The sequence below is a fragment of the Lolium perenne genome, chromosome 2 (assembly GCF_019359855.2).
Source record: "Lolium perenne isolate Kyuss_39 chromosome 2, Kyuss_2.0, whole genome shotgun sequence".
Classification (NCBI taxonomy): domain Eukaryota; kingdom Viridiplantae; phylum Streptophyta; class Magnoliopsida; order Poales; family Poaceae; genus Lolium; species Lolium perenne.
Genome location: NC_067245.2, coordinates 70,694,260 through 70,717,398, shown reverse-complemented (window position 1 = coordinate 70,717,398; position 23,139 = coordinate 70,694,260). Strand labels below are relative to the sequence as shown.

The following is a 23,139-nucleotide window of genomic DNA, read 5'->3' as shown; positions in this document are numbered from 1 at the left end:
GTCGCAATTCTGGAATGATCTACAATGTCTGGAACAATGGTTCAAGTGGGGTATTGTTCATGTGGTAGGTGATGGGAAATAGAATAGATTTGGGTTTGATGTTTGGCTTAATGATGCTCCATTTAAAAGTATGTTTCCATCTCTTTTTTGGGTTGTTGTTAATCCCTTTGCTTATGTGAGGGTAATTATGATCTATCTATTTACTCGTGCAACATAACTTCAAAAGGGATTTTTGGAAAGAAGAAATTGACTTGTGGGATAAGTTAGAAATATGGTTCAACACATGTTTTTATCCATGATATTTGCTTATGAGGGGGTATGAGATCCTATTTGGTAGAAGATGTGGAAAACAAAATTTCCTTTGAAAACTATGTTCTTCTTGTGGTAGGTCATTCATGATTATCTACCTAATACGAAGAAGATCTTACGTAGACATGGCCCAACCAATTTAAAATGTCCACTGTGATGGGAAAATGAATATCTTGATCATCTAATGTTTTAGTCATGTTCAACTATCTTTGTGCGTACAATTCAGAGGGACTATTAAGGTTAGATGGCAAGCTATATGAATATCTTTCAATTTTTTTGGCTCTAACCAAACATGGGAATAGGGATCATTTCAACTTATACCAGATTGGGATTGCTGACGTGTTCTGTACTCTTTAGCCCATACAAAACAAGCTGATTTCCGAGAGAGAAGTTTTGAAACGCCACATTGATGTTATCTTCTGAATCCGACATTTTTTTTGAAGCAACGGAGACCGATGTGGGACTCGAAGACATAAGACATCTTTGTTTGGGGTATTGTGGAGTGCAAGAGGAAATGATGCGTCTTCATCGTCGCACATGAGGCTCGTCTTACTTTTTATGCTCTAGGATGTATGAAAAGCTTTGGAAGTTTTAAGGCTAGAGCGTGCTTTGCTAGATTTTCTATCTTGTATCTCATGTAGTGCTCTAAATGAGGGATGTTTTTTTTTTGTGTTGGTCTCGCTTTCTTTTTGGATTCGCTGAACTTAGAGCTCCGAGTGTCTAGTCTCTTTGTTTCTTCGCCTGATGAAATTTTGTTGTAAACTGGTTTCCCCATTTCCTGAATATAAAGCAATTCCTAAGTTTGTTCTCTATTAAAAAAAATGAAAAACCTATACATGGTGTTGTTGCCACGATGAACAAATAAAGGTCCTACTAAGGGTTTTCACCTATTTGCCTTAGTACATTATAGTCATACGGATGCGATATAAAGGAGGGGCTAACTCTCTTTAGTCAGCAGCGAGTCAATGGCATCTAGTCATTGTTATCCCAACACCCTATCCAGCCATGCCTGGACGGTAGGAGGACACCACCAACGCAAGTCCTTTGGTATTTTCCCATGTTCTTTTTTTAAGCGTACGCTCCTGTTGTAATAGGTAGATGAGATTCTGAAACTTATACACTTGATCCTAAAATTTGGGCCATTGAGATTCAATTCGCTGGTGGTTGTCATTATTTAAAAGTAATCTTATTTTACTAAATTTAACATGCAGTCCATGTAAGTGTAAGCACACACCTATATATTGAGGTTGTCGTCACGATAACCTCAGCTATTGTGGTTTTATAACAGAAGCACTGACTATTAGATACAATTATGACGAATACCACAAATATACACAAACTCAGTCACCCGTCAGGTCCACGTCGATGCCACGGTGGACCTCTCCTTATGGGGCCTAGTGACATACTAATCAATCGTTGTTGTATGCATAATAGTGAATGTTCAGACACTTGTCCGGGTCCACACCGACCACCTTGCTCTACTAATGAAAATTTTCGGTTTTGGGTGTGGTGGTAGGAGGTGGCGTTTTGGCTCATAGGTGTATATGTAGCTATTATAAAAATAATTAAAAATGAATTTAAAAATGTCAAAAAAAAGTTCTAAAATAAAATTTCAGGTGTAATTCTGACATTCTATGTTCGTGCACAGGTTTTCGTGAGAAAACAACATTTTATGTGACATGTATAAAAAAGACAAAAAAAAATGTCGTGTTGGAGCATCAACTTTATATTTTTTACACGAGACACAAAAATATTCTTTTTTTCCGAAAACTTGTGTGCAAATATAGAATGTCTAGATATACATGCAAAAATTTATTTTAGATTTTGTTGATACTTTAGAATGTTTTTTCACACAACAAGTTCATGTGCACCTGTGAGCTGAGTTGGATTTCCCGCGGTGGTGGGGTTTCTTTCAAAAAAAAATCTTGGTAACTTGTCATATTTGAAAATAAAATCTTATATTTATCAAATATACTACACACTCCACAATAGAGGTAGGAACTTGTCATATTTGAAAAGCAAAAAATTTCAAAAACTACATTACCATAAAAAGTGTCATAGTTTGCAAAAACTGTTGTTTCGTTCCTAAAAGAGGATCCAAACTTGCGATGGCACAAGAATAATGGGTGCTTCATCAAGGAAACTTGTGATGGCACCACCGAATGAAAAACCTTTCCTGTCGTGGCAAGCAAGGGCGCGAGGAACTGAAACTTTTCGTGCTAAGGCGGCATGATGTAAAAGGGGACGCTGCTGTCACTTCACTGATGTGCACCGTCGTTGTAGTGCAGTGTACTGCGTACACCGCCTCGAGATCCACCATCTGACCTCCGTGTAATATATGATGCACGCTTAATCTTCATAGATCGTCAAGGTTCTCAAAAAGTGGTGACCACTGCAGATTGTCTCCCTCATTTGCGAGGACCCATTGCAGATTTAGCGCAACTGTGCAAGTACTTTCAACAATTAATGATCGATACCAAAACCAAAAATTAAGCTGTCGGTACTTGTTAGATGCTCAGGGGAATTATAGAGTCAGAGGCAGTGCGAGCCCACATGGTAGAGCAATCGAGTTCTGAATTGATACGCCAAGTTAACCTCTCTTTCAGTGATTGTTAGGCGGAGCTGGACCGTTGAATGCAGACATGGGAAGGCCGTCTCCTTTTTGACCGAGACATTGCTTGATTGTTGATGCACGTGTCACGGGAGGCCAGTTCATTTGACTTGGCAGGTGCTACGTTCGGCAAGCAAAGGTAACGTCACATGCGTTGATGCGTTGACAGATGGTGGCCAGTTCGAGGGATTCATGTCGAGGAAGGGAATGCATGTCCTGCTTGCTTAAAGAAACAGCCTGACCATTGACCCCTTGATTCCGGTGCTACGTGTATGTATCATGTATGCTGTCCCAGTCACGGGCAGTTCTCCGAACGAAAATCCAACGGGAAAAGATCACCGGGTATTAGGGAATTTCCACCGGGAGCCCTCAAAGGCCCCAAGCGGGTTTTGGGGCTCTAATCCAATAAGAGCATCCAACAGACGCTGTAAATTTCGGCGCGCTATACCTTCCTTCCCTTCCGACGCACTGTAAACGTTTGCCGCGCGCTTTGCCGCACTTTGCCCCGCCGGACGCGCCAAAATGCAGCGCTTGCGCGGGCGGTAAAATTGGGCCTCCTTCGGACTCTCTAAAATACAGCGCGCGCCGCCACGCGAACGGCTAGTTTTTTGTATATCATTTGAAACGGATCAAACAAATCAAATAAAATTACGAAAATTTAACTGAAATTACGAAATATATTAAAAGTTCGACAAATACCGACATTTTATTTAAACTAAACTGAACTAAACTACTCGGAGTCCTCCCAATCAAAGTCCGACGATCCGCTAGTCGGAGTCGCGTCGGACACCGGAGTGGTCGTCCACTCAAAGGAGGAGGAGGTCGGCATGTTCGTCGATGGTCCGGCGCCTCTCTTCTTCTCCTCCGCCCTCTTCGCCCTCCGCGCCGCCTTCTCCGCCCTCTCCGCCTTCCTCGCCGCCGACTCAGCGCGGCGCCTGTCGCGGTCGGCCTTCTTCTTCGTGGTCGCCTTCGCCTTGGCCTCCTTCTTCTGCGCGTAAAATGCCTCCGTGGCGGCGACGTTCTCCGGAAATGCGCGCGCCCACTCGAGGCGCACGCGCTCGTCCTGCTCCGCCACGCGCAGACGCTGCTCGAGCTCGCGGGCGCGGCGCCGCGCTGCTCGATCGTGACGATCGGCGACGGCGGTGCGAGCATCTCCCGCCGCTCGCGCGTCCAAACGTCGTCGAAGTTCATGTGCTGCGGGGACGACCGAGGCGCCACGCGACGGCGCCGTAGGCTCGCGCCGCCTCATGCGCGTGTCGAAGGTTCCGAGTCGGATCCGCCCCTCGCCGAGAGCGGATGTCCGCGTCGGCGGCCGCTCGGCGCGCGCGGACGCCGCGGTAGCCGGAGGCGGAGCGGCGGCGCGGAGGCATGGCGCCGGAGGCGGACCGGAGACGGAGGCGGACCGTCGGCGCGGAGGCAGAGCGCTAGGGGAGAGAGAGCGAGGCGGAGCGACACGCGGAAGTTTCAGGCAGTTGGCGCGTTCGCGCGTGTCGCGTTTATAGCGCGCGCGGCAGCGCACACGGCAACTTTCCCGCGTGGGATGGCGCAAACGCGCGGGCGCGACAATTTTTTTACCGCGCGCGCTATTTTCCAGCGTCTGTTGGAGATGCTCTAAGACGCTACTCCCACACGTAGAGACGCCACCAGATTTGATGAACCTGAAGCTCGGGGGCTTGTACCAGAGCAATAGAAAACAACCTCCCCCTGCCACCCGTCGTCTCGCCAGCGGTTCCAGTTACCTCATGAAAGATCGAGATATCGCCTAGAGGGGGGGGGGGGTGAATAGGCAATTACAAACTCTTGCGGATTTGTCTTGTAAGAATGCGGAATTAAACTATCGTTTAGTTTACAAGCACAAACCCTAAATATGCTAAGCTCAACTAAGTGTAACAATAGCAACTAGAGCTAAGCAAGATAGGCGCAAGATATATGTAGCACAAGTGATAGCAAGATATATGTACTTCAAGCACGATGGCTATCACAAGGAAAGAGAGCTCGGGTATAGAAATAACCGAGGCACGCGGAGACGAGGATGTATTCCCGTGTTCCCTTGCTTTGCAACAAGGTACGTCACGTTTGGAGGAGTGGAGGTCCCACGAAGGATTCCCCGCGCCACGAAGGCTCACCCTATTCTCCGAACCACACCCACGAAGGATTATGGCCCTTTCCTTATGGTTAGCTTTTCCTCCGCTCCGGAGATGGCAAGCTCCACAACCACTTCCACAAGCTCCACGAAGGAGAAGCCCGGGCCCCTTCACAATCTTCCACGAAGAGATCACCGGGACACCAACCAAGCCAACTAGGAGGTCACCCTCCAAGAGTAACAAGCTCACGGTCTCTCACTCGAACAAATCGTGGTGGAGAGCTCAACACTATGCAGTGATGCAAAGCAAGAACACCGGAGGTGTTCAAGTCCTTCACACTCAAATCCCACCAAAGCAACGAATGCTAGGATGAGATTGGAGAGGAAGAACAAGGGGGAAAGTCAACCAAAGACTCCAAGATCTAGATCCCAAGAGATTCCCTCACTTAGAGAAGAATTGGTTTGGTGGAAGTGTAGATCTAGATCTCCTCTCTCAAATCCTCAAATATGAGCAAGAATCATGGGGGGGAACAAGAGAGAGAGCAACTTCTTCAAATGCAACAATGGAGGTGAGAGAAAGGGAAGAAGTACATGTCTAAAGGTGGAAGAAGACCTATTTATAGTCCAAGAAGAGAAATAACCGTTGGGGGAAAAACCAAGTGAAAAACGCATTAAAAAGGGCCCAAAAACGTGCCCAGCCGGCGGCCCAGCCGGCCGACCGGGGCTGTGACCGGACAGGCCGGTCAGCAGCCCGGTCTGACCGGACTGGAGGCCAAACACAGCTCGTGGGCAGCGTGGAGAGAAGCAAGGCCCAGCTGGGGCGGGCGATGGGCCGCGCGCAGCAGCCAGGCCCAGGCGGGGCGACCAGGCGCACCAGCCGCGCGTGGGCGGCGCATAGCCCAGGCCGCGCGGGGGAGCCAAGGCCGCGTGGGCCGGCGGAGGAGATGCGGCCCGGAGCCGAATCCGGTCGGGCCGGGGAACTCGCCAGGCTGGCCGGTCAGTGACCGGGCCTTAGGCCGGTCATGGGCCAAAACGCCCCTGGATCCCGGCCGGATGGCACCGGTGCCAGGGCCGGTCTTCGACCGGGTGGGCCGGCGGCTGGGCCGGTCCGGCCGGCTGCCCCATTCCCCTTTTTTTTTCTTTTATTCTTTTCTCCATTTCCTTTTTCCTTTTTCTTTAATAACTATTGCTCCCGAACCCCGAATGACATGAAACCAATTTTGTTGGAAAGGTAACGACGAATAGAACCCCAACAAAAACTGGAAATATGGAGACTCCTCACATAACATTTTTAGATGATTTTAGAGAGGGAGTCTCCCACCGTCAAGAAACGGTGAAGACGTCCAAACTCGAAAACGCAATAGAAGATGCATGCGGATTCCGTTTTCGATGAACTTGGGCTTGTTGTAAAGCTAGCAACAAGCTGAAGAACCTCACACAGAGAAACACCAAGAAGCAATAGGGATATGCAAAGTATGCAAAGGATTGAGCTCTCTAAGACGATATGATCAAGTTACTCAACCGAAGGCCCCTCTTAATAGTGCGGCTATCTATCCTATAATCCGGTCTCCCAACAACCACCTTGAGACCGGTAAAAGGAAAACCTAGCAAGGCCATACCTTTGCCTTGCGCATCCCGCTTGATCTTGATGATAGCTCTTCAAGCTCTTCTCAAACCGGAATGCCTCAACTTGATCATCGTTGCTTCGTGAAGACTCACAAATGCTCCCCCATACATCATGATGGGAAAGCTCCATTGATGCACATCTTCACATGTCCATTATTACCAAATGGACGGCAAGCTTCAAGCATGTGATCCACTTGAGATGCTCATCTTGAACTTGCACGACTCAACCTTATATCTTCTCATACTCACTTAAGATAGAGCATGGCTAATATTGAGTTCCACATAAGAACTCCATCTTCATTTCTTCTTGTTGATCATATCACATATTTATCTTCAAACCGATGATCATGATGCCAATACACAAGATATATCTTTATCTTCATGGCATCCATACTTGAATCCAACACATGGAGTACAAGTAGTACCTATGGAATATTCCTTCATATAAACTCAATGAAAACATTAGTCCATAGGGGTTGTCATTAATTACCAAAACCACACATAGGGGCAATGTACCCTTACAATCTCCCCCATTTTGGTAATTGATGACAATCACAATAAGAGGGTTTATATAATGAATATTAGGAACAAGTACGCAACTTATCCGAGGATAAGTTGTATACAAGAGGTTGTATTTGATATGGTCAAGTAACACAAAGCTACTAGCCCATATCAAAACCGGCTCTACTCACACAACTACAACAAATGCAAGAGATGTGAGTAGAACCAATATATATAGAGAAAACTCCCCCACAATGTATGCACGTGTGATGAACATGAATTCATTGCATATATTGTCAAGATTAACCTTTGGGATAGTTTCCACTATATATATATACGACCATGCAAGACATATAAATATGGAATGCATGAGAGGACAAAACACTTAAGCACAAACCAAACTTAAGTATAAAACCATTCCCTTAAACCCTCTAAACTTCTCCCCCATTGGCATCGATTGTCAAAATGGGTGAAAAATTTAGAAGGCCAATATAATGTGGGTTCCTCCCCAAGGTGTGCACTTCTCATAATTTGAGTGGAATCAAGTGCACATATCCAATGATGAATACTTGAAGGAAGTCAAACTATATTGAGGATCAAAGATTGCATAAAGATATCATGGTGAATTGAGCTTCAACAAATAAAGCGAGCAATCAAAGATCCAATTGGACAAACAAAGATATCATGATAAGAGAGATATAGTGCTCTAAATAAAATAAGAAAGCTCCCCAAGGTTCGTGCCCAATTTATAATGTTTGCATTTGAATACAATATGCACAAACATGGAATCCTCACTCCCTCTATATTATTTAGAACATACCCAAGATAAAAATAAAATGCTTATCAAAAATAACTTGAGTCCAACAATTTACGAGATATGAGTGCATGAAGAAAAACAAGTAAACCAAGCACTCATAAATCTTCTTTACCAACACCACTAAAAGCAAAAGGGTAAAAGATGATTGGCAAGGAACAAGGATATCAAGTTGATGGATTAACGCTCTCATGTATATAAGTTTCTAAAGTGGACATAGTGATCCATAAAGAAACATGCACACACAAGAGGTTAACAAAATAAATAAGACATGGTATCCAAGATGAAGTCATAAAATATACCAAGGATGTTTGCTTAAAAAGCATATATAGCCTATGGCTCCAATTTTCACTTATGGTATATATGAATGAACTTCAACCAAGTTAAACCTCAAAAACATTACAACTAACAATAAGGGAAGTAGAGCTAGTTGGAGTGTTTTGAGAAAGGCAACAAGTATCACAAATACGGATTTATTTCACAAATTCATCAATATTGCACACAAGAGCTCTTTGAGGAATTGATATGCAATAAATTGCTAGAGGGCATATTTGTGATAGGTGAATCATAGAATATGATATATATATATATATAACCTATCATATGCATCTTCTCAAATTACTCAAATGTTCAATAAGAAGTTTTACTTTAAAAGGGTTTTTCAAGAACCGCAATATTTTCGAAATAAATAATTTCATGCCAAGATACAACCTACAAGAGGTTGGATGCTATATGAGAGTGCATGAATAAGATACTTGTTACCGAGATGGCAATGGCTTGATGTAGTAGATAAGAGTTCATCGATCATCCTAGCTTGACTCCAATCCTCATATGGTGACAACACCTTCCTTATAGATGAGACAAGCCTCCATTGCATCTCCAATGTACCTAAAACATCATTCAAGTACATCTTGGTCCCCAAACTTATTGGGTCCAACATGGTTAGACTAACCACAATATATAGGACACACTCCATATAAACATGTGCATATTTAGATGAAATTTGAATTTCATGCACATCTTAGCCATTTAGGATTTGATGGAGTATATCCTACATAATGGATCAAAAGAAAGCAAGCATGCTACAAGTATAAACAAATTACATATAAGCATGCACCAAAACCTTTAAAGATCCAAGAAAGATATACTTTGGACAAAACACCAAAAGAATTAGATAAGGCATAGAGGTGCCACAAAACAAATTTGTTGTCCAAGTTATATCTAAGAAGCAAATCTCAAAAGCTTTGTTCAACAAAGTTCAACAAATGAACTAAGAAGAAACCATTGAGCATAAAGGATGAAATAAAGCAAACATGCTCAAGGATTTATCTCATTCAAGCAAATAAATCATGTAAGAAAGAATGAGATAGCAAACTCCCCAAAAGAGCAAGGTTCGAACAAATAAACCAAACCCTCACTTTTCACAATGGCACAATGTACCGTAAAGAAAAGGTATGTATTCCAAAACAAACACTTGATATGAATCAAGAGGATTTATCAAAAGATTTTTCAAAGGGACAAGGAAGACATATGGGGGCTATAAAGATTTCTTGGAAATAAAATAAGGCAATAAGAAGCAATCCAAGGTGAAGGTGATCCATAAATTCAACCACATACAAGGTTATCAATTGTCAAAGACAATGAGAATATTGGAATTAACTTCCGGTGGTATATCAACAAGAATAGTAAGGATCAACTTCACAATAAAAGGCATAGGATAAGTATATAGATTTAAGCACTATGCACGGATGAAGATTCTTGATAGCTTCAATTAGTCAAACAATCACGCACGGCAATGATTAGAATAACTTGAAGCAAACGGTGTCCCAAATAGGATATAGAGATATGTATTTGAGGAAAACCGTACGAAGAATTTCTTAATCAAACAAGAATCCATAAGATGAGCCAATAAAAGCTTTTTAATAGAAGTGGAGCTTGTTTGAGCAAACATGCCACCTAGGAACAAGATAATTAAGAGCATCAACTCTAAGTGGCATAACCTCATATGTTCACATTTTCTAGGATTGTGATATGTACATAACATATTACTCCCCCATAATGTGATAAGTCATTTCTCCTAAAACAAGAGGCAACTAAAATTCGACTAGAGGTGATTAATGGACATTAGAATTTGAATTTCTCATGAGTATGACACACCACATAGTGACTAGATAATCTTGCAATATCAATACTAAGTGGTGGTACTCATATACACACATTTTAAAGAGAGAGAGATGCACAAAGCATATCACTCCCCCAAAATGGGATGTTCCATCAATCACTTAAAAGAGAGCCAAATAAGATATCATCAAGATGCATTAGGCTCAAAGCAATACACAAGTATATGATGAGTCAAACAAACATACTTGAATACACAATATAGGTAAGTAAGACACAACACATACATACACACATTTGGTACAAAACCAAACATGCAAAGGGGCAAGTAACTTACAATAAACATGAAGAGTTGAAGTATAAGTTACCGCAAAGAGGAACATTGGATATAAGATATAGATGATAATCCATATGACTTGGCTTGGTAAAAATATAATATATGAAGATCCCTTAATTCTTCATGAAGAAGCCAAGTCTCCAATGCCCTCCACATGCACCTATTGATCAAGTTTGAGATTGTTGGTCCCCAACCAAGTTGGGTCCTAAGAGATTAGTCACAATAGGCTTGGCAACCCAAATGGTTCTTTTCTTGAAACCACTTTGAGTTCCAACAAACTTGGCAAACACATTGCCATCCTTATCCTTCCCTAGAGAATAATCATCATCAACAATTATAGGGTTAGATAAGGTACCACCTAAGCAAGAAGAAGCAAAGTGCCCCTTCTCACGACATAAGTAGCAAGTGTTCCCCTTTCTCTTCTTTATTGATTTCTTCTCTTGGGGAACAATATCTTGATTCTTCTTGGGAAGTGGCCTATCTTCAACTTGAGGTCGAGCATGAGCTTGACCTTGACCTTTACCTTGTGGCCGTTTCCCTTGTTGTTTCTCACTCAAGTGCTTCTTCTTCTTCTTCAATGGGCATGATCTAACATGATGCCCTTCAACCTTGCACTTGAAACAAACCAACTTGGCCGGATCCTTGACTTTGTCTTGGCCCTTCTTCTTGTTACTCTTGCTCTTGGACTTGTTCTTGTTATTGGAGTTGAATCCAAGTCCACTCTTGTCATTGGGGGATTGTTGCATACCCAACATCTTGTCAAGTGCGGATTTCCCTTCATGACGCTTTTCCAAGTCTTTCTTCAAAGAAAGAACTTGAGCCTCGAGCTCTTTTATTTCCTCTACATGGTTAGTAGAAATACAAGTACTAGAGGAAGTAGAAGCTTCATTGTTAGAGCAACAAGGCAAAGTGAGTAATCCAACACAAGGTGTATCACTAGTTTGACTAGATGGATTACAAGGACTAGCACATGGCAATATAATATTTGTAGTAGAGATTGTGCTAACATCCATATGAGGCTCACAAGATGTTACCTTAGTGATACTTGCCTCATGAGCTAACTTTAGCCCATCATAGGAAATTAGAAGATCATCATGAGAGCTTGAGAGCTTTTTATGACTTTCTTCCAATTCCCTATAATTGCTAGTTAGCAACTCAAGTTGAGCCCTTAGCTCAACATTCTCCTCTAAGGTAGATGCTTCACAAGAATTAGAGTTAGTAGCACAAGCATCAACAATAGTTTTCTCATTTTCATGCATATAGGATTCAATTTTTTGTGTAAGCATGAAATTAGCATGCTTCTCATCTTTTAGCTCATGCTTGAGGAGAGTGAATCTCATTTCCTCATTTTCAACATGGGACTCCAACTTCACTATGGTTTCCTTATATTTATTCAAGATATCCATAGAGTGTTCGAGATTAGCACGAGCTTCTTTATTACCATGAAGAGAAGCATATATCATTGCCATATTATGCACCAAGGTATTATATTCTTCATCATTATCATCATCATCACTCTCATCATTGGAGGAAGTGTTAGGAGTCAAAGTAGGAGATACCTTTGATCCATTTGCCATAAGGCACATGTGCATACCGGAGAATGAAGATGAAGATATTCTTGAATCCTCATTTGAAAACATGCCTTGATCCATATAGTGTTCGGTTTCCTCTACATTGTTAGTCAACAAACAACTAGAGGAAATATAAGCATTTTGATTATGGGGGCAAGACAAGGTAAGCATATCTTCATGAGATCTATGTAAGCAATTTACACATGATATGCAAGGACTATCAACACAAGCATGTAGATTATTTTCAATGCAAGATGTGTTTAAGTCCAAAAAGGAAACATTGCAATGAGATAGAGATGAAGAGTCATCACTATTGAGCACAATATCAACATTGCAATTTCCCTCACCACTCACCATATCATTACCTTGTGTCTTGCAACACGTTGGTGAAGTGGAAGAAGATGATGACTCATCACGGCCGGAGGTGGAAGCAACTTGGAGCTCTTCATGATGTGAAGAAGAAGAGAGCTCCTCGGAGTCACCACCGACCAAATGAGAAGTGGATCCACCAAACATTTCCTTAAGCTTGATCCACATCTCATGAGACGACTTTCGCTTTATATATATCAAGAACCTACGAAAATCGGGTCTCAAGGAGAATAAAAGCTCATTAGATACTTGAGCTTCAAGATGTAAATTTTTCTCATCCTCTAAAGATAGATTTTGAGGATCCATCGGAGGAGAAAAACCTACATCAAGAAATTGCTCAATGTTTGGACACAAGGTCCGAAGTTTACAAAGCAAGCAATTTCGCCACAAATGATAATTTGTACCAACAAAGATAATTGTGTCATTGTGCACTAAATTACTAGCCGACATCTTTACTCTCAAGGCGGTGAAGCCTTAAACAAGGAGATACCTTGCTCTGATACCAATTGAAAGATCGAGATGTCGCCTAGAGGGGGGGGGGGTGAATAGGCAATTACAAACTCTTGCGGATTTGTCTTGTAAGAATGCGGAATTAAACTATCGTTTAGTTTACAAGCACAAACCCTAAATATGCTAAGCTCAACTAAGTGTAACAATAGCAACTAGAGCTAAGCAAGATAGGCGCAAGATATATGTAGCACAAGTGATAGCAAGATATATGTACTTCAAGCACGATGGCTATCACAAGGAAAGAGAGCTCGGGTATAGAAATAACCGAGGCACGCGGAGACGAGGATGTATTCCCGTGTTCCCTTGCTTTGCAACAAGGTACGTCACGTTTGGAGGAGTGGAGGTCCCACGAAGGATTCCCCGCGCCACGAAGGCTCACCCTATTCTCCGAACCACACCCACGAAGGATTATGGCCCTTTCCTTATGGTTAGCTTTTCCTCCGCTCCGGAGATGGCAAGCTCCACAACCACTTCCACAAGCTCCACGAAGGAGAAGCCCGGGCCCCTTCACAATCTTCCACGAAGAGATCACCGGGACACCAACCAAGCCAACTAGGAGGTCACCCTCCAAGAGTAACAAGCTCACGGTCTCTCACTCGAACAAATCGTGGTGGAGAGCTCAACACTATGCAGTGATGCAAAGCAAGAACACCGGAGGTGTTCAAGTCCTTCACACTCAAATCCCACCAAAGCAACGAATGCTAGGATGAGATTGGAGAGGAAGAACAAGGGGGAAAGTCAACCAAAGACTCCAAGATCTAGATCCCAAGAGATTCCCTCACTTAGAGAAGAATTGGTTTGGTGGAAGTGTAGATCTAGATCTCCTCTCTCAAATCCTCAAATATGAGCAAGAATCATGGGGGGGAACAAGAGAGAGAGCAACTTCTTCAAATGCAACAATGGAGGTGAGAGAAAGGGAAGAAGTACATGTCTAAAGGTGGAAGAAGACCTATTTATAGTCCAAGAAGAGAAATAACCGTTGGGGGAAAAACCAAGTGAAAAACGCATTAAAAGGGCCCAAAAACGTGCTCAGCCGGCGGCCAGCCTCGGCCGATCGGGCTGTGGACCGGACAGGCCGGTCAGCAGCCGCCCGACCGGATCGAGGCCAAACACAGCTCGTGGGCAGCGTGGAGAGAAGCAAGGCCCACCAGGCGGGCGATGGGTCACACGCAGCAGCCTGTGCCCAGCGGGGCGACCAGCGCACCAGCTGGCGCGTGGGCGGCGCATAGCCCAGGCCGCGCTGGGAGCCAAGGCCGCGTGGGCCGGCGGAGGAGATGCGGCCCGAGCCGAATCCGGTCGGGCCGGAACTCGCCAGCTGGCCGGTCGCTGACCGGGCCTTAGGCCGGTCATGGGCCAAAACGCCCCTGGATCCCGGCCGGATGGCACCGGTGCAGTGGCCGGTCTTCGACCGGGTGGGCCGGCGGGTCGGGCAGTCCGGCCGGCTGCCCCATTCCCCTTTTTTTTTCTTTTATTCTTTTCTCCATTTCCTTTTTCCTTTTTCTTTAATAACTATTGCTCCCGAACCCCGAATGACATGAAACCAATTTTGTTGGAAAGGTAACGACGAATAGAACCCCAACAAAAACTGGAAATATGGAGACTCCTCACATAACATTTTTAGATGATTTTAGAGAGGGAGTCTCCCACCGTCAAGAAACGGTGAAGACGTCCAAACTCGAAAACGCAATAGAAGATGCATGCGGATTCCGTTTTCGATGAACTTGGGCTTGTTGTAAAGCTAGCAACAAGCTGAAGAACCTCACACAGAGAAACACCAAGAAGCAATAGGGATATGCAAAGTATGCAAAGGATTGAGCTCTCTAAGACGATATGATCAAGTTACTCAACCGAAGGCCCCTCTTAATAGTGCGGCTATCTATCCTATAATCCGGTCTCCCAACAACCACCTTGAGACCGGTAAAAGGAAAACCTAGCAAGGCCATACCTTTGCCTTGCGCATCCCGCTTGATCTTGATGATAGCTCTTCAAGCTCTTCTCAAACCGGAATGCCTCAACTTGATCATCGTTGCTTCGTGAAGACTCACAAATGCTCCCCCATACATCATGATGGGAAAGCTCCATTGATGCACATCTTCACATGTCCATTATTACCAAATGGACGGCAAGCTTCAAGCATGTGATCCACTTGAGATGCTCATCTTGAACTTGCACGACTCAACCTTATATCTTCTCATACTCACTTAAGATAGAGCATGGCTAATATTGAGTTCCACATAAGAACTCCATCTTCATTTCTTCTTGTTGATCATATCACATATTTATCTTCAAACCGATGATCATGATGCCAATACACAAGATATATCTTTATCTTCATGGCATCCATACTTGAATCCAACACATGGAGTACAAGTAGTACCTATGGAATATTCCTTCATATAAACTCAATGAAAACATTAGTCCATAGGGGTTGTCATTAATTACCAAAACCACACATAGGGGCAATGTACCCTTACACCTCATTACCCGCGTGGTCAGCCGCAACAACCCTCCATCGCTGAGACCAGTGCCACCGACCCGAAGAATGTCGAGCTGCAACGAGGGAGAGACCTCCAACGTCTTGGCTCGGCGATGTGAGTACTCCCGTCCCCTCTCCCCTGTACAGTGATGTACATTTAGGTTTAGGGTTTCGGCCGGATTTTTTTAATAATTGTGTGAATAGCTTAGAATTGCGGCTACTTTCTCCGATGTGTAGTATCCCTAGGTGGACTATGCATCGGAGATGATCGCTGACCCATCATGGGCCGGCTTTGTCGACCCCGAATCGGCCCCGCATTGCCGCATGCACGACCACCTGCCGGAGAAAGACGTTGCTTTCAAGGGTCGGACACAATGAAGGAGGTATGCCCTGGAGGCAATAATAAGAGTTATTTATTTTCTATAACTCCATGTTTATTGCTAAATTTATCCTTTATGCTGTAATTACGGTGGTCCTCAAATATGAGATTCAAAGAAAATCTCACTAGCATGTGTAGAGAGATGAACAAGAAAGAAATAGTTCCTAGTTATGCCTCTGATAAAACTAGCTCATTTGTTGTGAGATGATTAGACTTTTGTGATCATGAGCATGGCTATGCTAACAACAATGAGGGTGGGTTGTTTGACTGAATAACGGCATTGAACAGACCCAAGTCACTGAGACATTCGTTATGGCTAGTACCAATATATCTTTAAGTCTATAAAGAATATTATAGTGACTCATATAAAGGGTATGCTTTGATCTTATCCACCCTCACCGGTTAACCCTAAGTGTTGGGAAGGTTAAGGCTCATGTATGTCTGAAGGCACGAGAAGCTTAATGAATCAAGGCTGAGATTTGTTTCTCTTGACAAAGGAGAGATATGAACTGGACCCTCTTGGTATTGTGATGTTAAGTAACACGTTTGGTATACTCCACACAAGAAAAGGAGTATTAATGCCGGAACGATGATAATAGGTATAGAGATCACGAGTTGATCACGGGTGTACCTAAGTCTCTCCTCGGAGTATCAACATATCGTGTAACAAAAGGAACAACATATAACAACACAGAAGGTTCATTCAAGTTCCAAACTTCGAGTATGCAAATGAGCCAACATGGATGTCCAGATCCAAACATTGGATATTGATTTGAAGCTCTTAGGACTAATGACCGCGCTATACCGAATATGTCGGGTCACACGCTTAAGGTTTTAAAATTGGTTGTGAGACTTTTTATGGTATGCGGTTAAGAGAGGTTGTTTGGAATGTTTCTGGCAGCATCTGGCATTTTTCTGGAGATTTTATGACTAAGAGAGAAACTTCAGAAGTCACTTCAAGCTTGTCGTAAGTGATTTGGGGTAACGTCGAAAGTTTTCAGGGTTGCATATATATGAAATTATTTGTGGGATCATTCCGTTGATATTTCGTATTGGAGAATTCTCGTTCCGGTGAAATCTGGATTGTGCAATCGTCACCAGAATAAGAGAGGGACATGTTCCGGTGGAGAGAGAGGGGCGGAGGTTGTCGGCTAGGCCACCAGGGCCTCAATGATTCGGCCGGCCGGCCAACATGAGCTAGTCGGCCAGGCCCTAAGGCCCATGGCGCTAGCCCCCTTTCCAGAGGGTGGGCTTTAGGGTTGGGGTGTCCAACCCACCCCTTGGCCGCAACGACCTAGGGAGGGTGGCGTCCGGCCCTAGAATCCCCAAGGGCGGCAGCGTCTGCCCCCTCCCCAAGTTGGTGCACCCTCTCCACCTATAAATAGAGGTGCCCCCACCTCAACTTGTGTGCGATTCTCTCGGAATTCTGTCCGGGCCCTTTGGTTGGCCGTGTCTCTCTCTCCCTCTCCACATACACCGAAAGGATACACCAGTCTCGTTGTGATAGCGTAGCCCTGGACGACGAAGTCCTCATGGATTTTACCTCTGGATGCATGGACTACGTTGGAGGAATCGTCTATTCGATTCTCTTGGAGCAAGGAGGAGATATCCTTGCAGTTGGGAGGTATCGCCTAGCTGCATGGATCGCTCGGATCATCATCTTCATCGAGCTCTTACGCTTTACTCGGTGAGTCGATATCAATCAAATCCCGTTACTGCAACTACCTATAGTATATACATGGAGTGTTCGTGTAGATGTAAATTTTTGAAATACATACACAATCCACTTCACACATGATGTCGGCTCTATGTATGTTCGCAACACAATGTAAGTAGTGTGCTATATTGTTTCGATTTAGTAGCGTGATGAATTGCTTAAATTTGTTCATAATTCACATTCGTAGGATGGTATCGACCGTGAATTTGTGGGGTTAGGGCTGATCGTGAGTGGTCTTTGACATGCCAACTCGCACTAACATATTTGTGGGGGCATGTATGAGAATATCGACGGTTCTTGAATTCAGGACAAAATTCAAAATGTTGAGCTCGTTAAGATTTGTTTGAAGAAAAGAGCAGTGTGGATAAAAAATACACACGCTTATTGGGGGGTGAGGAACTAGATGGATGCAAGTGAGGTGTTGGAGGAAAACAATGGCAAAACTGAAGGAGAAAAAGAAATGAGAGGATGAAAAAAATAACTGAAGGAGGAGAAGAAGAGATTGGAATACACGGTATTTGATCTTTTGAAAGCTAGTGATGAAAATAAGGATAAACTGAAGAGGATCCGTCAAATTTATGATATTGAGCATGTGTGCTAAAAACTAATTAATAGTTGTTGTAATATTATTGTGTGAATCTATTTGCTATCAAACCTTTTAGGCAATAAATGTCCTAAATTTCTTTTAAATAATTGAGGACTATTTTGGGAGGCGCCGGTGCAGCCGCTGCAGTTTTTGCCGGCGTCTCAATGGCCGTGTCCGGCGATCTTACCGGGGGCCACTTGGGTGGCGCCGGTGGATGCATTTCAAACGATCTGCCGTGGACGCGGTGATGCCGGCGTGAGGAGACTGGAGATTCCATGGCACCGACCGGTGGTCCGCTGCTGTAGTGGCCGGATTAGTTTAGGAATTAGGAGGGCTGATGGGGGCCATGTCCTCTAGGCCGTTGGAGGAAGGAAGCAAACAGGCTGGTTCGTGTGACAGATAAGTAGGTGCAGACAAGAGGGTTTTGGCTCGTCTGCAATTGCCAATCTTGGAAGGGCACGGGGCATCTGCAAATCAGCTAATGTTAGTATTGATATAGTCGACGGCAATTATTTGATGGTGACCCGAGCAGCAGGTTGGCCGGTCACAGACTGTTAAATACTCCGTACTATTTTTTTTCGGCAGGAGAACTGCATGTGATTAATTAGGAAGAAGAAAGCCTTGGAGAGGCAAAGTACACGAGCTTATACAGCACATGAGACGACCAAATCAGAGTCTAGACTGAAACCAAGAACATGCTAAACTGAAAACAAGCTGAAGCCTAAGACTGAAAACCAGAGCGACCTGACTGAATACTTTTCTATCTGCAGCCAAGACGAAAAGACCTGTCCGCTGGTAGACTCCCATTGAGATGCATCCGTCTTGAATTGCTTGACGACCTCAAACCTGTAGCAGAAAACTGGACAAAGGACTCCAGGCGACCACGACCACTAAAGCCTGCCCGGATCTTAGGAAATCAACTACCACTTAACAAGGCTCAAAAGCCTAAAATGGAAAAAAAATAAAACTAGGCACACTTAATACACTTAATACTATCTTACAATGCTTTGAAACCAACAGATTTCTTACGTTTTAGGGGAGGACAGTCTACAATTTCAAATTCTATCTTATCGATAGGCAACTTAGCAGCATATCCCATCTCACTAATAAACTGTTGAAGCGCAGATTTCAATGATGTGTGAACCCTGCATACAAATCAAAGCAAAAGATACAGGTAATCCCTAATTGTTAGTTGATACATACAAGAATCATTGAATATGGATATACCTCTCTTTATAATCCCTTATTGTGAGAGCTAGCCCCTTGTCTTGCTGCTTGATAATCCAATAAAAGATTGCCATGTGAATATCACCACAGAAGTACATTGCTTCTAACTGGCCTTTAAAATAAGGTGTACTAGATTTACTTTTGGGAAAGCTGAATCTGCACAGGAATTCACAGCAAGTTATAACTCTACCTCAAAAGGCCTTATAATTTACTTATTGCAAAAGGAGCAGAATTTACTTCCTGAGTACGTCCAAAAAACGATCATACACCGATTTAAGGTCAAGATCAGCATGAGCAGTGACTGATGATTCAGCTGCATCAAATGATTCAGCTGCAGCTTCTGATGATACAGCTGCAGTTTCATCAATTGAAGTGTCAACGGGGGGCAGATCATGCATCGTATTCCCTCCCTTGGCTTCCTGCTCCGACCTATATGTACACAATTTCAGCTTTGATGTTAAACATATGCTCAAGAAGCTTATTACTTTAGAATGATTTTATTAAAAATGGAAGGCACTAACCTTTGGTTTTTCTGACGTCTTTCCTGCTCCTTCTTGATCAAATCATCCGCCAGGTTTTCCTTGAAAAGTAGCAGGTTTTCAACCTATATATAATTCAACTCAACACATGACTTAGAAAGGAAAACTTTATGTTGATACCAACAAAACAGGACTGACCAATTGACTTTCGAGGAACCAACTGTAGTACGCAAGCATTTCGGTCAATTCTGTTTCTAGAATTCTTTGAGACGGCGAGTATGTAGGCGGATGAATCTTTGCGATATCATTGCATAATATTGTTCCCTCACTGCAGGTGTCCAGAAATTCCAACAACTGAAATTCAGAACTTTCAGAGCGCCTTGCTGTTTTAATAATCTGTATGGGGGAATAAACAAAATCAGTAGACTAGATATAAAGCCCCCGATCATGCAAATTTGAATCCCCAAGCATGATAGACATAACAGTTAACTACAGATGGAACTAATAAATTGGTGTGTAAATACAATTGTACTTATCAATGACTGCAAAAACGGAAATTAATCTTTTTAGAACAAAATACAGAAAGACAAAAAACATTGTTATAAAAAAATAAAGACAGTTTCTGTTATCAAGGCCAAATTTGAAGTGCAAGATATGAATGCTATGGTGCCTAGATGAAAGAAATCTAGCTGTACAGGAGAAATCCATAGGTTCTAACCGGAACCTTGCAAGGACACCTAAAATGAATCAAACATCCAAAGCCCCACAAATGTAATTCATCACAATTTGATGTACGAATCACAACTTGTGTTATGCCACTTGTGCATTCTCTATAAGGATGACAGATTGTGTTATAATGATGTGCTAATAATATCACAATTCCTATTTTAAGCTCGTAAGACAAAGAAAAGGAAACAAAGTAACAGAAGCAATTTTGCTCTTTAGTTACTTTGCCTGTTGCCAACTATATGAAAAATATAATGAGGAACATTTACTAAAACCTAAGTGATCATGTTGAACTGGGAGGTCAATATTCCCAGGAATGCAAAGACATAAAGATATCAAGATAATATTAAAGAGGTATGATTCAGAAAAGGTTCCCTAATGGGCACCAGCAGTAGTAATACAAACCAAGAGAGAAAAGAAGTGTTCAGATAGTTAGAATCAATAAACATAAAAACTGCAGATTTATTAATTGAATAAGAGATCTTACCCGAAGGCGGTCTGTACTGGTCACCAACTCTAGTGGAAGAAACTTAGAGTCCGGGCTATCAGCAACCTCTTGAAGCATATCATCGATAGATTGATGAAAAATAGCCTGAAAATACATGCTTAAAATCTATAAAAAAAAGGTCTAATCAACAACCATGATAGGTATTCAAATAAGCTACCTCAAGTTTATATTCAATTGCCGAAACCATTGAAGTTTTATCTTTAACACTCAAACGCTGCCAGTGTAAATCAAACTCATCTCTCCATGCAATCTAGCAAAGAAGTAAGAAACTGCATAAGCTAACTAAAAAGGTTACTTTAGCAGATAGGGGCAAGGAAAACCTTCGACTGTGAAGTTGCAGAATGCGTTGTCATATGTCTCGCTAAATTTACTTTAGCGCAAAATTGGGAAGAACAATTCTTCATCTCACAGTTAAAACTTTTAGCAAGCGGATCACGCTGTAATATTGACAAAATTGATGAGTGCATAGGAAATTTCTGTAAGATAGTGAAATGGCTTACACCCTTACCACTTGCATAATTGCCTGAACAAGCTGTTCTTCGTTGACACCCATAGCTCTCAAAAACTCACATGCCTGCGCTGTGGTAATTCCTCTGGTTTGTCGTATAAACTGGACGGACCTACTGATCATTTCATGATGATGAATCACTGGTTGTGTTCCTCCTGCTGGGAGTCAATTTTGCAATTTTGAAGTCATATAAAAGTTATTTTTGCTAGTTCTAGGTTGATCGAGAATTGAGTTAGCTCTAGGTTGACTCTATGACCATTAGATTTGCATCATGATTTCTGACCCATGAGATTTACATATAGGTGTGCAATTGCACAGCTTTTTTTTCAGTTACACATAAATTACACATGAAATTGGGTGACCGAGAATTAAGCTATTTCTAGGTCAGCCAAGAACTAGCCGTTTCCTAGAAAAAATAGATTGAACCAATGTAAGTATAATGTCGAGATTTAATTAGTCTAAAACATGCAAATCTGATTTGGTGATATAATAATAACATAAAATGCAATGATGGGCCACGATCACTGCACTGCAGTGTGATATAGTGATAAAATAAAATTCACGTTATCTCTAGAAAAGAACAAGGGGTGAACCATCGGTTCTGTCCGGAGTTTGAGTACTTTGTCGACGGTTGGTTGCCGGAGAAGACCGTGCGGTGGTTGCTGCCGGCCCTCTCCCTCTCACTTTCCCGCGCAGATTCTTTCCCTTCGGCGCCATGAGATCGAGCTATCAGCAGTAAATCGAGGGATGGTGAGGGGAGTGACGAAGTGGCCGAGGAGAAGGACTTAGGGGGTTGGAGGGAGTTCATACCGTTGGTAAGGAGGAGAAATGCCGGGTAAGGGAATGCCGCCGGCGATTCTTCCAGACAAGGAGGACTAGAGTAGGAGGGACGGCCGTGTCTTACGGGATCGACAGATCAAAGACAATCACAGTCAAAATTGGGAAGAGAATAAGAATAGGTAAACACTATTCATCGGGGGTTCCGAACTTCCGATCGATTGGAAGTAAATTGATCATCGGGGGTTCCGATCGATCGGAAGTAAATTGATTTGTTCATTTTTTTTTCGAACCATGCGATTTGTTCATATTTTCACCCATTGATTCAGTCTCGTCTCTCTGGTAACGTCTCCTGAAAATTAGCAAGAAAAAACCGCTTCTCCCATTCACCTCGCCTTGCTCTGCTTCCGCCGCCGCCCCGTGTCATTCTTCCCAAAGCGCTGCATGGCTGCATGCACAGCGCCGCATCCAGCTTACATCTCCAAGTTACCTTTCTTTCAGTGATTGTTAGGCAGAGCTGCATGAACAATCGGCCAAGTTAGCTTCTTTCAGTGATTGTTAGGCAGATCTGGGCCGTTGAGCTTGTTGGCAAGTTGGGTACAGACATCGAGCCCGTCTCCTTTTTGACCGAGACATTGCTTGATGGTTGATGCATAGACAGATGGTGGCCAGTTTGAGCTTTGAGGGATTCATGTCGAGGGAATGCATGTCCATGTCCTGTTTGCTTAAAGAAACAACCTGACCATTGACCCCTTGATTCCGGTGCTATGCGACTATGCGTATAGGAGTATGTATCTGTCCCAATCACCGGCGGTTCCACGAATAAAACGAAAATCCCAAGGAGAAAGATCGCCGGCACGGCCACCTCTCAACCACGCCGTCGAAGGCGATACCAACCAGCCCTTTT

General features: G+C 43.2%; 1 protein-coding gene across 2 annotated transcripts; it reads right to left on the bottom strand.

Annotated features, from left to right (window-relative positions):
• Window positions 1-18,597: 18,597 nt before the first annotated feature.
• Window positions 18,598-22,787, bottom strand: LOC127330065 (uncharacterized). 2 transcript variants are annotated; one of them, XM_051356416.2, is made up of 11 exons: window positions 22,266-22,787; window positions 22,049-22,181; window positions 21,456-21,613; window positions 21,268-21,384; window positions 21,105-21,197; window positions 20,927-21,031; window positions 19,912-20,109; window positions 19,756-19,814; window positions 19,472-19,663; window positions 19,235-19,390; window positions 18,598-19,152 (listed from the first exon to the last, which is right to left on the bottom strand). In XM_051356416.2, the coding sequence occupies exons 2-11, from the start codon at window positions 22,170-22,172 to the stop codon at window positions 19,005-19,007; spliced, it is 1,350 nt and encodes a 449-aa protein (XP_051212376.1). In that variant the 5' UTR covers window positions 22,173-22,181; window positions 22,266-22,787; the 3' UTR covers window positions 18,598-19,004. The 2 variants fall into 2 exon arrangements, with proteins under 2 accessions (XP_051212376.1, XP_051212375.1); XM_051356415.2 differs by having other exon boundaries at window positions 19,756-19,838; window positions 22,266-22,786.
• Window positions 22,788-23,139: the final 352 nt, after the last annotated feature.

Excerpts from the sequence above, each read along its gene's own strand:
- LOC127330065 (XM_051356415.2), bottom strand. The coding sequence starts at position 22,172 with ATGGCGCCGAAGGGAAAGAATCTGCGCGGGAAAGTGAGAGGGAGAGGG. Across the intron at positions 21,614-22,048 it reads AACTCCGGACAGAACCGATG|CAGGAGGAACACAACCAGTG; the intron begins GTTCACCCCTTG and ends ATTGACTCCCAG. Across the intron at positions 21,198-21,267 it reads CTGCAACTTCACAGTCGAAG|ATTGCATGGAGAGATGAGTT; the intron begins GTTTTCCTTGCC and ends CTTCTTTGCTAG.